Source organism: Pristiophorus japonicus, chromosome 21, assembly GCF_044704955.1.
Source record: "Pristiophorus japonicus isolate sPriJap1 chromosome 21, sPriJap1.hap1, whole genome shotgun sequence".
NCBI classification, from domain to species: domain Eukaryota; kingdom Metazoa; phylum Chordata; class Chondrichthyes; family Pristiophoridae; genus Pristiophorus; species Pristiophorus japonicus.
In genome coordinates, this window is record NC_091997.1 from 23742085 (window position 1) to 23758000 (window position 15916).

The window sequence follows — 15916 nt, forward strand, 5'->3', positions numbered from 1 at the left end:
TTGCTCCTGTAGGAGCAAAGAATAAACTTACCCTCTACTATTCCCAGTTAGGGCCCCGGGGGGGGGGGGTCGCATTCTTGGTTCGGCTGGTGCCACTCTGACATTGTCTGGCGGATTGGGGTAGGTGCCTATAATGCGACAACCCTGGTCATTTAAGTGGCTCCCTCCCACTCCTGGGACTTGAGCGCATAAATCTACGCTGACACTCCAGCGCAGTGCTGAGGGAGTGCTGCACCGTCGGAGGTGCGGTCTTTCGGATGAAACGTTAAACCGAGGCTGCTCCTACTCTCTCAGGTGGACGTAAAAGATCCCATGGCACTATTTCGAAGAAGAGCAGGGGAGTTATCCCCGGTGTCCTGGGCAATAGTTATCCCTCAATCAATATAACAACAACAGATTATCTGGTCATTAACACATTGCTGTTTGTGAGAGCTTGCTGTGCGGGAAAAAGACTGCCACGTTTCCCACATTACAACAGTGACCGCACTCCAAAAGAATTTATACAAAAGCAAAATACAGCGGATGCTGGAATCTGAAATAAAAACAAAATGCTGGAAATCTCAGCAGGTCAGGCAACATCTGTGGAGAGAAACAGAGTTAACGTTTTGGGTCTGTAACCCTTTTCCAAAAGTACTTCATTGACTGTAAAGCGCTTTGATACGTCTGGTGGTCGTGAAAGGTGCTTTTTAAATGTAAGTCTTTCTTTCCATTTCCACAATTCGGGATGGGATCTGCATCCTCAGCTGTAGGCCGATGAAAATTCTACTACACCATGCCTGTACTAGCGGAAGTCCCCATGAATTTCAGCACATAGGTTTTTGAAACATTTTTGTCCAAGAACAATGTCATGGGACATCAGCCAGATTGTGTTTAATTCGCAGGATAAGCCAACAGCATTACTTTGCACTGTTGTTCTATTAATGGATAAACAGAAGGTAGCATAGCTCTTCTACAGAGATTAATATCAGACCTTCCGACTCTCCGAACATTTCAGAAAGCTCAACTTAGGAAAATCTCATGGCCAAGGCCACTGATTTGTGGTTTTCACAGCAAAATAGAAGGAATCATGGAATACGATACCCAAACTATCTGCAAAAATCCTGGAAAATGTCATAATCCTATGTCGTAAAAATGGAATTTGAATTATTTAGTCACCAGATACCAGTGGGCCTAATTATAAATGGACAGAGTTGCAAGATACAATCCCCCAAATCCCATGGAATTTGACGTATTCAGTCACCATACAACACAGGCCTGGTTGTGATTCTTGAGCGACCTTGTAACTTTAGTTACCATTAGTCCAAAATAAATATTAACATAATTAGAATATAGTATTAAAACATGATAGAAATAAAGCAGATTATTATAATATTCCCATTTTTAAAGCGAGCTAATGCACAGGCAGTTTGTATAATTGAGATGTTTCCCAACCTTTAATGCAGAAGGAAGTTCCTGAATGTTAATGCAGGAGATCTCTCCATATTACACAGGACCAGCATAGCAGCTCTGAAAATTATCTGTCATAAGTCCAAGAGTTAATGCTTTATGGTCTGTTCTTCACCATCACCTGATATCGAAACATGCATTTGTGAGGTTTAAAGAATATTGAACCACAGCGCATATTGCATAGAATTATTGGGATGCACAGTCTTGATGGAACAGAAACCTGGGGAGCGGGCAGGGAAGTGGACCTGAGTCCATGATCGGATCAGCCACGATCGTATTAAATGGCAGAGCAGGTTTGAGGGGCCGTATGGCCTACTCCTGCTCCTATTTCTTATGTTCTTTTCATGGGAAGATCTTTATGGAGAATAATTGTTCATGTTAACAATTCTCATTGACTGGTGCCTACTCTGGTATGTTCTACATTTCCTTGTTCTACGTCTTCCTTGCCTATAATAGCAGACATCATCAGACACTGTTTACTTAGAACTTGCTTGGAAACCTTTCTTCCCTCCATTTACCATAACTTTCTGGAGGCTGTGGCCTAAAAATGCGGTAAAGCCTGAAAGCGGGCAGTGCCACCATGGGCCGAGGTGAACTCGCGCCCATAAAAAAAGAGTGTGCAGGCAGCGCCGTTATTCCCGCTGATTTAAGTGAGCGCAGCGCAGAACCTACTGTGCGATGTGTTCTTTCAGGCGGTACGATCAGCAGGAGGCCGAAGGTCGTGGTCTAAACTATCTGCCCGGCGTTCCCAGGAAACGCGATTTATGAACGTGAAGTGCAATGTTTCTGGTTGTGTTTCTCGTGTTTTGTAGCTTGACGGAAGATAAATCAGAGCCTAAAAATACACTAAGCTGTCAGATTTTAAAGAATGCAACCTGCAGTTTAGCTGAAATCTATGTTTAATTCAACTGCTGAAACTCTCAAATATTTAGCCAGCTAATTTGTCAACCACAATTATTAATCAAAAAATATCAACTGATTAAATGACAGCAATTTGTGTGGAATCATTCTAGCAGTTTGAAGCTCTGAAAACTCATGCTACACGCGTCATCAAATTCCTGATTACACCATCTAGCACGATCAATTATTTGAAACAGCGATCAGAGAGGAATGCACACCTGTCACAGAGCCTGGGTTCGGTGGGGCTGCACATACTCTGCACAGTTACTGAAGACCTGAGAGATCTATAGATTTCCGTCGCTTTCTCCTGGGTCTAACGCACTGGCAATGGCTGCACGCACGGGCGTGCTTTGGAGAAGGCGCTAAAAGGAGCGGCGATGCCCAAAATCGTCCAGTGTGCGTCAATTAGGCTTTGCACGCCGCTTGATGTCACGCTCTTGATCAATAAAAGGCAAGCGCAGGCAGAACACTGGCAGAACATCTCCCGGCCAGCAAAGGAAGCCTCTGATTGATAGTTGACTGAGTTTTTCTTTTAAAACCATTTAAAAATTATTGGTTTAAGTTCTTTACTAAAATTTCACCAAGGAACTGAACTCCACTGTTTTTACATATTTAAATATAATTACTCTTCCCAAGAGTGTATTGCTTCTTTTTCAGCAACTCTATACAACTACTTATCCATGCATTGACCTTATGTGTTGCAGAAGCAGCCATTCTTAAAGGAGTGCAGTGAACAAAATGGCTGCCCCATAAATTGGGTCAGTTGGATTAATATATTTGTGTGTGTAGTGTATTTGCTTCATGGGTTCTTTGCTTAAGAATTCATAGCTACACATTTGCTGTAAAGAACTAGCTGGTTTATTAGCAAAGATTTATCAAACTGAACCCTACCAATTCACTCTCCACCAGGTTCACAACGGCACGCCTCATCGTGGAGAACCTGAACACAACTGACTGGGGTTTTATTGAGTCTTGTGAACATCACGTGGCTGGCTAAGCCACTCACAATTCAACAGCTCCACAAGCCTATGAGCATACATTACAGTGTGAAATATATTCTTAGTGTCCCGGTTTAAATGGGAATTTAAATGGACAGCGTGACTACATTCAAGACTCAACTGGAGAGAGGCACCCAAGTGCTATTACATATACCATCTCAGTAGGTGCAAGTTTGATTTCTAAACGGTCTTTTTGCTGCCATTGGCATCACCAAATCAAAAGGGAGAATTAACGGGTGCCTGATGGATAAAGCTGCTGATCGCTTCCCTTGTGAATTGTCCTGTCATCTTCAAACAGCCGCAACTGTAGGTACTATCACTTGCACTCGAGAGTGGGAGGAGATCAAAGCTAGCCAGAAGTGAAGGTTTAACAGTACCACAGGTCAATAATCAGGGCACAATTGGTGATAAAACCACCAATTGGCTACTGCCAACAGGAAATGCTAAGCACAGGCACACTTAGTCTGACACTGTAGGGTTAATAAATCAACAGGAATATTTGACTTTTATAAACAACTTGGGGGTTAAAATTCCCCTTATAATGCCGGCCATTAGCCCAGCTAACGGGCGGCAAAAGCCTACCAGTCGCTGTTAAATGGCATCCACGGCTCAGGAGAAATTCAGTCGGCTCTTTGGTCGAGACACCAAGAGGTAACGCTGTGCCGTCTAACGTCACTCACGTGGTGACATCATCCAGCGTGCAATGCCCCCTTGGTGCTGCTCCCGCGATATTTGTTTGTAGGGACGCCGAATGGCAAGGCCTCCGAACTGCCCGGGAAAAGTGGAAGGAACATCGCGATGCTCGGGCATATTCGCCCAGAGATCAAGGTAAGTTTTTTTCTTTCTTTATTTCATCTTCTTTTCATTAGTTGTAACAGTGGGGAAGTTTGTGTGGATCGGAGAAGTTTGAGTTTTTTCCGCTTCCTTCCCTGTTTCCAGCGGGCACGGTGGCATCCTCCCGATGTGGAATTCAGTCGGCCTCCTGAGCTCCCGCCCGAGGATGAGTGTGTAACGCCACTTTTTAGCGCTGCTCTCTCATCTTTGGGCGTAAAAACTGAATTTGGCAGTTGGAGCCTGCACCTAACACCCAGCGGCAAAATCAGCACTCGGGCGGTGATACCACCTCAAAACCGGCGGGACCGAATTTCAACCCGTCAGAATCAGATCAGGCAATCTAATGAATTGATTGACCAGAAGGGATGAGCTCCCGGCAAAGACCCTGACAGTTATCACAGGGAAAGTCATCCTAGGAATGCATTTCCAATTCAAACTTGTGCCACGGCCAACGAGTTCTATTATTACAATGTCTGATCACGCAGTTTCTATTCCTGAACAGAGGACTTACTGGTTTTCTTATAATGAGCTCTTATAGCCTTGGAACGTGCCCGTTCAGACATCAAGATCATTACTGACCCAATCCAAATAGATAAATGATGCAGGCATGGAATTTCAATCCATCGAATCATTTGAACTTATTGCCATTGGACTTGATTCCTGATCCAAGCATTTAAATAAAAAATGCTGATCCCAATGTAATAGATTCAATGCTCAGCACATACAATCCATTGCCTAGTTTTCCATCTAGAATAGTAGAGCTTTTTTAGAAATCTAATCATTCTTTAATCTCCCGAGGACAGGCGCAAAGGTAAAACTCCATCACACATTATACATCCTTCATTGGCAATGACACCTCCATTGTCCCAGCAGCTCAAGATCAATCTTGTTCCACACAGCATTCATGGGTAAATTCACTAATCTCGCCCGCCCAGCAGGGAACTGTGAATTGTGTCATGTATTTTAAATTGTGAATCAATTCAATCTTTGTGTGTTAAAGTAGAGCAGTGTCGTAACCCCACCAATGACAGGCACTCCCTTCAAGTACAATCCCTACAGGATCAGTGAGGGTGCCTTGTAATCTTCCAGTTTATCCCTCATAATTCTTCATCCCATTCCTAATCAGATATTCAGCCAGCTTTCTTTTTGTAAGTGTTGACATTTTTACTGCAGTGAGCTTTTTCTTGTTATTTTCATTTGGATGTATTTGCAAAAGATCTGATTGAATGAGCTGAAGCATAAATATTGCAACTTATCCTTTTTCATATATTCAATGCAAACCATCCTTACAGTTCACAATGGTCAACCAGGTACAAGACTGATCTGAGAAACTGAAACTAGTTCTCGGTTCCTCGGCACTCAATTGCGTGGTTTTGATCAATAAACCAAGAATTGTGAGTGAACATGGTTCACAAACTCTCCAGGACGACAACTCACACTTGAGGCTGCATATTAGTCATTTTAGATTATCGAATTTTGTTTGACGACACTTCTGTGAAGCACCTGGAGATGTTTTACTACATTGAAGGCACTATATAAATGCAAGTTTTTGTTGTTGTCTTAACTTAAGTCAAGGAATCCCATTGCTCAGCCTTGTTCGGTCTGATTTTCCAATCTGTCTTATTTTAACTCTTTCAAATAAATGGGTAAACGATTTACTTTTAGAGATTGAGATGATTTCACAGTTTATAAGGCACGACACAGCTCCTGTAAAACATTGAGAATTACTTTACAGGCACTGATTTATATCAATAACTACTGTGTATTTCACAAATTCATTGTTCTCACCAAATCTAATGTGTAATTGTACATCCAAGGCTGAGGTGTCATCTGTACTTGTCAACACATGTCTGTAGGGATTAGCATCAAACAACAGTGCCAGTCTAAATCTACCCATCCATGTCAGTTGAGCTGCGTTGGACACGTTTTCAGGAGGTCGCAGGGTGAGCAGATCAATTCATTAAAGGAAACTGAAGCATATCTGGCCCAAGGCCCCTCTGCTTTGCACTGCAGCGCTGATAGACAATGCTAACATCACCAAGTTTGAAATCCTGAATGACCCGATTTATAATAGGACGCCACTGTTGCCAACGAACCGGAAACGGTCTGCGCATGTGCATGTCATGGGAGTCGGTTCATTAAAAAATGTTTTAAAAGCTGGGAAGGGAACGAGCTCGTTAGGGTACTCATTTTATAAAAGACAGAAAAATCATGCTTCCGGTTGTTGGAGTGCAGTACGCTTCTGCGCAGCTAATGCTGTGTTGGCAACAGTCACTGCTATAATCGGTTCCAGCAAACTGATCAATCTGCATTACAGGTGCAAATATTCATTCTTTGAGACACTTTGACATTTTTTCACTTTTCCTACCAAACATTACAAGAACTCCAAAGAGAATTGAGTGTTCACTGGCATTAACAACACGAGAGATACATTTTTCAGCACAAGTACAACATAGGAGTTCCTGCTTTGTATTCACATTGTAGCTGAAATTCTATGTAGGAAGAATTTCATGGACAGCCAGGTTAACAGTTTAAATATGTCTGAAGTTCTTCTTACTAGGATTGAATTAATCAGAATATCTGCACTGATGCCTGTTCCTTCCTCTAACCCTTTAACCTCAATCAACATAACAAAAAGACAGATTGTCAGGTCATCATCACATTGCTGTTTGTGGGAGCTTGCTGTGCGTAAATTGGCTGCCATGTATCCTACATTACAACAGTGACTACACTCCAAAAGTACTTCATTGGCTATAAAGCGCTTTGAGACATCCGGTGGTCATGAAAGGTGCTACATGAATGCAAGTCTTTCTTTCTTTACAAGGTTACAGACAAAAAGCGGGGATGTGGGACTAAACATGACTGCACTTCAAAAGGTCAACACAGGCACGATGGGCTGAATGGCCTCCTCTGTTCTGTTACTTTCTATGATTCTCTGTGGTCTAAGTAAAATAGGTATTTGAGGATGAGACTGGGGAATTAGTAATGGGGAACATGGAGATGGCAGAAACTCTGAACAAATATTTTGTATCAGTCTTTATGGTAGAGGACACTAACAATATTCCAACAGTGGATAGTCAAGGGGCTATAAGGGGGGAGGAACTTAACAAAATCACAATCACTAAGGAGGTGGTACTCAGTAAGATAATGGGACTAAAGGCGGATAAATCCCCTGAACCTGATGGCTTGCATCCTAGGGTCTTAAGAGAAGTAGCGGCAGGGATAGTGGATGCATTGATTGTAATTTACCAAAATTCCCTGGATTCTGGGAAAACTGCAAATGTAATGCCCCTATTTAAAAAAGGAGGCAGATAAAAAGCAGGAAACTATAGACCAGTTAGCCTAACATCTGTGGTTGGGAAAATGTTGGACTCCGTTATTAAAGAAGCAGTAGCAGGACGTTTGCAAAAGCAACATTCGGTCAGGCAGAGTCGGCATGGATTTATGAAGGGGGAAGTCATGTTTGACAAATTTGCTGGAGTTCTTTGAGGATGTAACGAACAGGGTGGATAAAGGGGAACCAGTGGATGTAGTGTATTTGGACTTCCAGAAGGCATTTGACAAGGTGCAACATAAAAGGTTACTGCACAAGATAAAAGATCACGGGGTTGGGGGTAATATATTAGCATCGTTAGAGGATTGGCTAATGAAGAGAAAACAGAGAGTCGGGATAAATGTTCATTCTCAGGTTGGCAATCAGTAACTAGTGGGGTGCCGCTGGGATCAGTGCTGGGATCCCAACTATTTACAATCTATATTAACGACTTGGAAGAAGGGACTGAGTGTAATGTAGCCAAGTTTGCTGATGATACAAAGATAGGAGGAAAAGCAATGTGTGAGGAGGACACACAAAATCTGCAAAGGGACATCGACAGGCTAAGTGAGTGGGCAAAAATTTGGCAGATGCAGTATAATGATGGAAAGTGTGGGGTCATGCACTTTGGCAGAAAAAAATCAAAGAGCAAGCTATTATTTAACTGGAGAAAGATTGCAAAGTGCTGCAGTACACTGGGACCTGGGGGTACTTGTGCATGAAACACAAAAGGATAGTTTGCAGGTACAGCAAGTGATCAGGAAGGCCAATGGAATCTTGGCCTTTATTGCAAAGGAGATGGAGTATAAAAGCAGGAAATTCTTGCTGCAGTTGTACAGGGTGTTGGTGAGGCCACACCTGGAATACTGCATGCGGTTTTGGTTTCCATATTTACGAAAGGATACACTTGCTTTGGAGGCAGTTCAGAGAAGGTTCACAAGGTTGATTCCGGAGATGAAGAGGTTGACTTATGAGGAAAGGTTGAGTAGGTTGGGCCTCTACTCATTGGAATTCAGAAGAATGAGAAGTGATCTTATCGAAACATATAAGATTATGAGAAGGCTTGACAAGGTGGATACAGAGAGGATGTTTCCGCTGATAGGGGAGACTAGAACTAGAGGGCACGATCTTAGAATAAGGGGCCACCCATTTAAAACTGAGATGAGGAGAAATTTTTTCTCTCAGAGGGTTGTGGATCTGTGAAATTTGCTGCCTCAGAGAGCTGTGGAAGCCGGGACATTGAATAAATTTAAGATAGAAATAGACAGTTTCTTAACCGATAAGGGATTAAGGGGTTATGGGGAGTGGGTGGGGAAGTGGACCTGAGTCCATGATCAGATCAGACATGATCATATTGAATGGCGGAGCAGGCTTGAGGGGCCGTATGGCCTACTCCTGCTCCTATTTCTTATGTTCTTATGAAAGACACTCTTGCACTAACTTTGTGATGATAGTACTGCCATTAAAATAATTTCTCTTTTATTCAGTACTGAACTCCATCACGCACCTTGGTTCTGTTGTTGCTGTTGTTGTTGTTGCTGTTGTTGTTGCTGCTGTTGTTTCTGCTGTTGCTCCTGTACACTCTGTCCGTCAACCGAGATTCCACTGTCACTTTGCAGTTTCTCCCCCTCTGGAGACGCCGTCTGGTTTACTGTCCTGTTATTGGCTCCCTGCTTGTTTTGTTTACAGCTGTTCCATCTAAGAGAAAAAGCATTGAGAAGAATTGTGATGAATCAAGGAACTTCAAATGAAGCTTACTGTACAAAGGGAAAGAGAGACAGACAGGGCGGGAAGTGCACAGGGAATGGATTCTTCGAATCAAGCACGGACCAAACTGTAAGAAGCTCTGAAGCTACACCACCAAAGTGGTTCCAGGGAAAGTGCAGCAAAGATGAACCCAACCTAAGATCATTGAGCTTTGACGATCGACTTCATACCTTGGGTTTGTATTCGCTGGAGAACATAGATTTAAAGGGGATCTGATTTAACGGTTTTAAATAATGAAGGGCATTGACAGTATGTAAGTAGTGTTTGAGGTGATGGAGCTGGGCTGGACTAGAGGGTGCCCATATAAACTGAGAGAGCAGAAAGTGAGATTGGATGTTGAGAAGTTTTTCTTTTCTCAAAGGATGACCGACCTGTTGAACAGGATTCGGAAGGTGGGAGTGAGGAACAGGATTCGGAAGATGTAGTGAGGACTGACTATTTGTTCATGGAGGCACTTGATGCTTTTTTGGAAATCAGCATGAAACCTGGTTCCATTCTTATCTATCCAGTTGTAGCCAGAGAATCACCTGCAATGGCTTCTCTTCCCATTCCCACATCGTTACTTCAGGTGTCCCACAAGGATCTATCCTTGGCCCCCTCCTATTTCTCATCTGCATTCTGCCCCTCAGCGACATCATTTGAAAATACAATGTCAGATTCCACATGTATGCAGACGACACCCAGTTCTACTCACCACCACCTTTCTCGATCCCTCCACTGTCTCTAAAGTGTCAGACTGTTTGTCCAACATACAGTACTAGATGAGCAGAAATTTCCTCCAACTAAATATTGGGAAGACCGAAGCCATTGTCGCTAGGCCCCACCACAAACACCGCTCCCTAGCCACGAATTTCATCCCACTCCCTGGAAACTGTCTGGGGCTGAACCAGACTGCTCACAACCTTGGTGTTGTATTTGACCCCAGGCTGAGCTACCGACCACACATCCACGCCATCATTAAGACTGCCTTTTTCCACCTCCGTAACATCGCCCAAGTCTACCCCAACTCATTTGCTGCTGAAATCCACATCCATGCCTTTGTTACCTCTAGACTTAAATATTCCAACGCACTCCCATCTTCCAACCTCCATAAACTTAAGCTGATCCAAAACTCTGTTGCCAATGTCCTGACTCGCACCAAATCCCGCTCACCCATCACCCCTGTGCTCACTGACCTACATTGGCTCCTGGTTAAGCAATGCCTCAATTTTAAAATTCTCATCCTCGTTTTCAAATCCTTCCATGACCTCACCCCTCCCCATCTCTGTAACCTCCTCCAGCCCCACAACCCTCAGAGATATCCGCGCTCCTCCAATTCTGGCCTCTTCTGCATCCCCAATATTAATCGCTCCGCCTTCAGCTGCCTGGGTCCTAAGCTCTGGAATTCCTTCTCTAAACCTCTCTACCTCTCATTCGTCTTTTAAGACGCTCCTTAAAACCTATCTCTTTGACCAAGCTTTTGTTCATCTGCCCAAATATCTCCTTATGTGGTTCGGTGTCAAATTTTGTTTGATATCACCCCGTAAAGCATCTTGGGATGTTTTACTACATTAAAGGCGCTATATAAATATAAGTTGTTGTTGTTGCTATTCTGAATAATAACCAATGTGTTTGTCCCCTCCGTGGGGGGGGGGGGGCGTTGTATGGTCACCTTTGAGGGGACAGAGAGGAGTTTGTGCCAGAAGATTTTGGAATTGGGGGAGAAGAACGGTGAGTCCAGCAAAAAATAAGCCAAAAAAGTACGGCCTGATGGCCTTTTCTTCTCCCTCCTACATAACACATGCACCAGGTCATCAAGATGGATGTCCAGGATAGAGGGGTGACCATGGAAAAGGCAACTGAAAGAGGACGGGATTAGAGCTGCTATGAATAAAGCCTCACTCAACCACCAGAAGACAAAAAGATAAATTCAGAGGGAAGAAAATAAGGGCTGAAAATAAAGAAAATCAATAAATAATGTGACTCTTTGAATGCCACTCCTTAATGAAATCAACATTACAGCAAGCTACACTTTCAAAATATAAAGTATTAGGTTTCACTGTACTACATATCCCCGTCTCTCCACACATTCCCTCATATTCATCTATTCATCGCAAATTAATGACTTGACTTCACAGCACTTGTCTTCGCGGTTAAAAGTTGAGCAATTGAGGAAACACCAACCGTTTGAAAGCCACATAAGCCACGAGTCCCACCACAACTGCAGCCAGGATGGAACAGTAGACAGGAATGATGTTGTCCGTGTTCCCTTGCCCAATAAACTGTGGAGAGCTTGGAACAGCCGTGGTGGTCATTATCTCCGCTGTGGTGACGGTTTTCGGAGGCACTTCTGTGTTACCCCAAGTGAACCTTGGGTTAGTAGCTGTTGAAGAGAGAAGAAATGAGATCCCTTTACTTTCTGTGGTAACGCAGTCAATTATTATCTCACAATAATTTGTTTTATAATTCTCATATATATATATTTTCAGCTCTTCTGCTGCTGAAACCCTCATCCATGCCTTTGTTACCTCTAGACTTGACTACTCCAACTCACTCCTGGCCAGCCTTCCACATTCTACACTACGTAAACTTGAAGTCATCCAAAATTCAGCAGCTCATGTACTAACCCGCACCAAGTCAAGATCACCCATCACCCCTGTGCTTTCTGACCTACATTGGCTCCCAGATAAACAATGCCTCGATTTCAAAATTCTCATCCTTGTTTACAAATCACTCCATGGCCGTGCCTTCAGCTGCCTGGGCCCTAAGCTCTGGAACTCCCTCCTTAAACCTCTCTGCCTCTCTACCTCTCTTTCCTCCTTTAAGACGCTCGTTAAAACCTACCTCTTTAAACAAGCTTTTGATCATCTCCCTTAATTTCTTCTGCAGCTCAGTGTCAAATGTATCTGTTTGTCTGTAACACCGTTGTCAAGTGCCTGGGGACGTTTTACTACATTAAAGGCACTATATAAATACAAGTTTTTATTATATATGGAGTACCATGAATCCTGTATTTTATAACTGACAAACTAATACTAGTCTCAGGATCCTATCTACCTTCAGGTTTACCCTCACTGTTATCTGCAATATTTTACAGGCGACTTCATTCAGAATTCATACCACTCAAATCCCTTAATTAAAATTGGTGACAACCATCACTAAATTGAAGAAATTAGGAATAAATTTGAAATGTTCAGAACTTTTTATTACTACAAGATTGTAAAAAGGATGACTTCATATTAGAAAATGATAAAACCAAGCATGATGGCTGGCAGATAAAGTCAGTCATTGAATCGCACAGTCCCAACAAGGTTAAACTGCTCGAGCTTTCGTGGTTTTCGATGTTGGAACATCTTGTCCTAATGCACTGTGATGAGCAGCCAGCCCTCAGAATGCGATATAAACGAGTGAGCGCCATGTTTACATACATTGCAACTTCAACTAGTTAGGATTTCAGATTCGGATTAAGAGCTACATCTACGCTGCTATTGAGAACTGGTTAGAATGATATGACTTACTATTGGGCTTCTGTGCACTATAAATGTGGCTGGCGTCCCCTGATGGTGGTAGCTTAATCTTTGGAACATGCTGAAGCTAGGGTATGGCTAGGGTTGTGTCAATGTGACTGTATAATTCGATCCTCTGGAAATAAGTACCAATTGCACACTATCATTCAAGGCGTGCTGTGTGTTGACTAAAGGGAGGAAATTGTGGCAGGAACACAAAAACCAAGGGACTTGAAAAATAAACTAATGTGGAAATAGACAGACAAAATGTAAGGCTGGCTGTTTATTTTGCGTTCTTTTAAGTTTCTCAAACAAAACCGGAAATGAAGACAACCCGACAGATCCTCCAATCCACCCCAAACATGGAGGGGGCATAAATTTCCCACCGCCCGAAACGGGGCGCAAACTACCCGCTTGAATTATTTTTACCGCCGCAGTACTTAAGGTGACCTCTTGAAATTCCGCTCTTTGTTGTTTTTTTAAATTCGGATCCCGAAATTGCTCTGAATGGGGGCGGTGATGCGGCGGTGGCAACACCTGAGGGGCGGAATATGGGGGTGGGGGCGATGACATCATCGATGCAATGACATCATCGCGGCGTCGCATCACCACGGCCCTCCCCTTCACTTAAAGGGGAGAACCGCCACAATCTTTAAACATCGGTCCACTGGGCCACCAGGGAGGGATCCGGCCGACAAAAAAAAAAACATGGCGGCAGCAGCAGTAGGTGCTCCCCTTTAAGGGAAGCCGCGTCACCATTGCAGAAGGCCTCAGCCTCACTGGACCACCGGGTAAAAACAGGTTTTGGCACCGCCGGGCCGGCTGAAGATTTTCACGGCGGAATTTCGCCGTCGGGAGGGGGTAGATCGGCGGTGTGCACTGTGATTGTCATGTATCTTACATTATTATATATAACTGTATCCTAACATGCTATACATGACTGTAATAAAATATGACCTGTAACCACCAGCATACCTTACCAACAGGGGTGCACTTGCAAGAGACAGATATATAAGGACAGGTCTCAGGCAAGTGCAGCATTCCAGAGCTGTGAAACAAAGGTGCAGGTCCAGAGTGACCTTGACTTCGCTACATGCCTCGTGTGAATCTGTACTGAGGGGACAGAACTTTACAGTGATGACACACTTAACACGGATCGGCAGCAGCGGAGCGGTCGGGGGCGGGGGGCTGCGGGGAGCAGGTCACCGCTGGGATAAAATGGGAGCGGAAGTTTGATAATGGCGGCCATTACACGAAAAATCGGCGGCCATTGCACTCCGCAGTGGGGCCACTGCCGCTTTCCGGTGTTCAAAGGCCTCAAGGAAAGGGGCAATTTCATCCCTGGAAAGTGCAGACCATCTACACTGCTATTGAGAACTGATTAGAATGATATAACTTACTATTGGGCTTCTGTGCACTATAAATGTGACTGGTGTCACCTGATGGGGGTAGCTTAATCTTTGAAACATGCCAATGCATTGGTATGGCTAGAGTTGTGCCAATGTGGCTGTATAATTCTATCCTCTGGAAATAAGTACCAATTGCACACTATCATTCAAGGCATGCTGTGCATTGACTAAAGGGTGACATGGCCATTTTGGGGCAGATCGGAGAGCAGAAAACCCAGGCATCATTTTCCATCCCATGCAAGAGATATATGATTACAACAAAGAGTAATGCCATTGCCCCAGTTTGTTGATAAATCCCGTTGAAAACCTGTCAACAGTCATGCCATGGGAATGTTAAAATCTCTCATTTGTTTCATGGTATAGATGGATCTTTTTCACAATCATTGATACAACTGGAGATAACACCCCAGTGACTTTATAGCTTCTGTGCCAAGCCGTTGAGGTACTAGTTGTGAAAGATATCATATTGCACCATTCCTGAGAGAGCAGGCACCAACAATTAAACATCCACTCTCTTAAGGGCAGCACAACCTTTTCAGCAAATTGTTGACTGTTAATTCTCTCTCATTTATCTCTAGGACTTGGGTTTTGACCCAGCTCAGCATCCGCATGCTGCAAGGGTCCCATGTGAAGCGAGTCGGAGCTGTCTCAGTCCAGGGGAACCCACAACACATTAACGGACCCTAATTTGGTGCTATTTTGGCAACCTCACTCCGAAACATAGAAACATAGAAAATAGGTGCAGGAGTAGGCCATTCGGCCCTTCAAGCCTGCACCACCATTCAATATGATCATGACTGATCATGCAACTTGAGTACCCCTTTCCTGCTTTCTCTCCATACCCCTTGATCCCTTTAGCCCTAAGGGCCACATCTAACTCCCTTTTAAATACATCTAATGAACTGGCCTCATCAACTTTCAGTGGTAGAGAATTCCACAGGTTCACAATTCTCTGAGTGAAGAAGTTTCTCCTCATCTCGGTCCTAAATGGCTTACCCCTTATCCTTAGACTGTGAATACCCCAGGTTCTGGACTTCCCCAACATCGGGAACATTCTTCCTGCATCTAACCTGTCCAATCCCATCAGAATTTTATATGTTTCTGTGAGATCCCCTCTCATTCTTTTAAATTCCAGTGAATATAAGCCTAGTCGATCCAGTCTTTCTTCATATGTCAGACCTGCCATCCTGGGAATCAGTCTGGTGAACCTTCGCTGTGCTCCCTCAATAGCAGATTAGGAGACCAAAACTGTACACAATATTCAAGGTGTGGCCTCACCAAGGCCCTGTACAACTGCAGTAAGACTTCCCTGTTCCTATACTCAAATCCTCTCGCTATGAAGGCCAACATAATGTAGCTGTGGGAAATGAGGGGGGAAATTCTCTGCTACATTTGGCTTGCTCTTCCGAGATTGAGGCTAAGGCACATTGTTGTGTCAAAGTGAGGACGTTTCACCCTTTGTTTCTAACCTGACCTGGAAGTGGTTGATGCTGCCCATTTGAAATAGAAGCCATTCCATTCAGTGGCCCAAGGCGGCGGCTCACCACCACCTTCTCAAGGGCAATTAGGGATAGGCAATAAATGCTACCTTGTCAGTCTCGCCCTCATCCCACGAACAAATAAAAAAACAAAATTCTCCAACTGAGCATGCAATTCACTATTTATTTAATACAAGTGAAAGGCACCTTTTGAAAGTGATTATGAATAAGCATTGCTGTAACTGAGTGAGGGATGGGGTTTAATTGGTTCAATGGCCATTTCTCA

General features: G+C 43.7%; 1 protein-coding gene across 1 annotated transcript in view; it reads right to left on the minus strand.

The window, feature by feature from the left end:
• Nucleotides 1-15916, minus strand: part of ngfrb (nerve growth factor receptor b) — a 180362-nt gene that overhangs the window by 27783 nt on the left and 136663 nt on the right. The window contains exons 4-5 of the mRNA XM_070864031.1: nt 11422-11620; nt 8999-9189 (exon numbers count right to left, since the gene is read on the minus strand). Coding sequence (XP_070720132.1) covers nt 8999-9189; nt 11422-11620 — 390 coding nt within the window. The remainder of the gene's footprint in view (nt 1-8998; nt 9190-11421; nt 11621-15916) is intronic.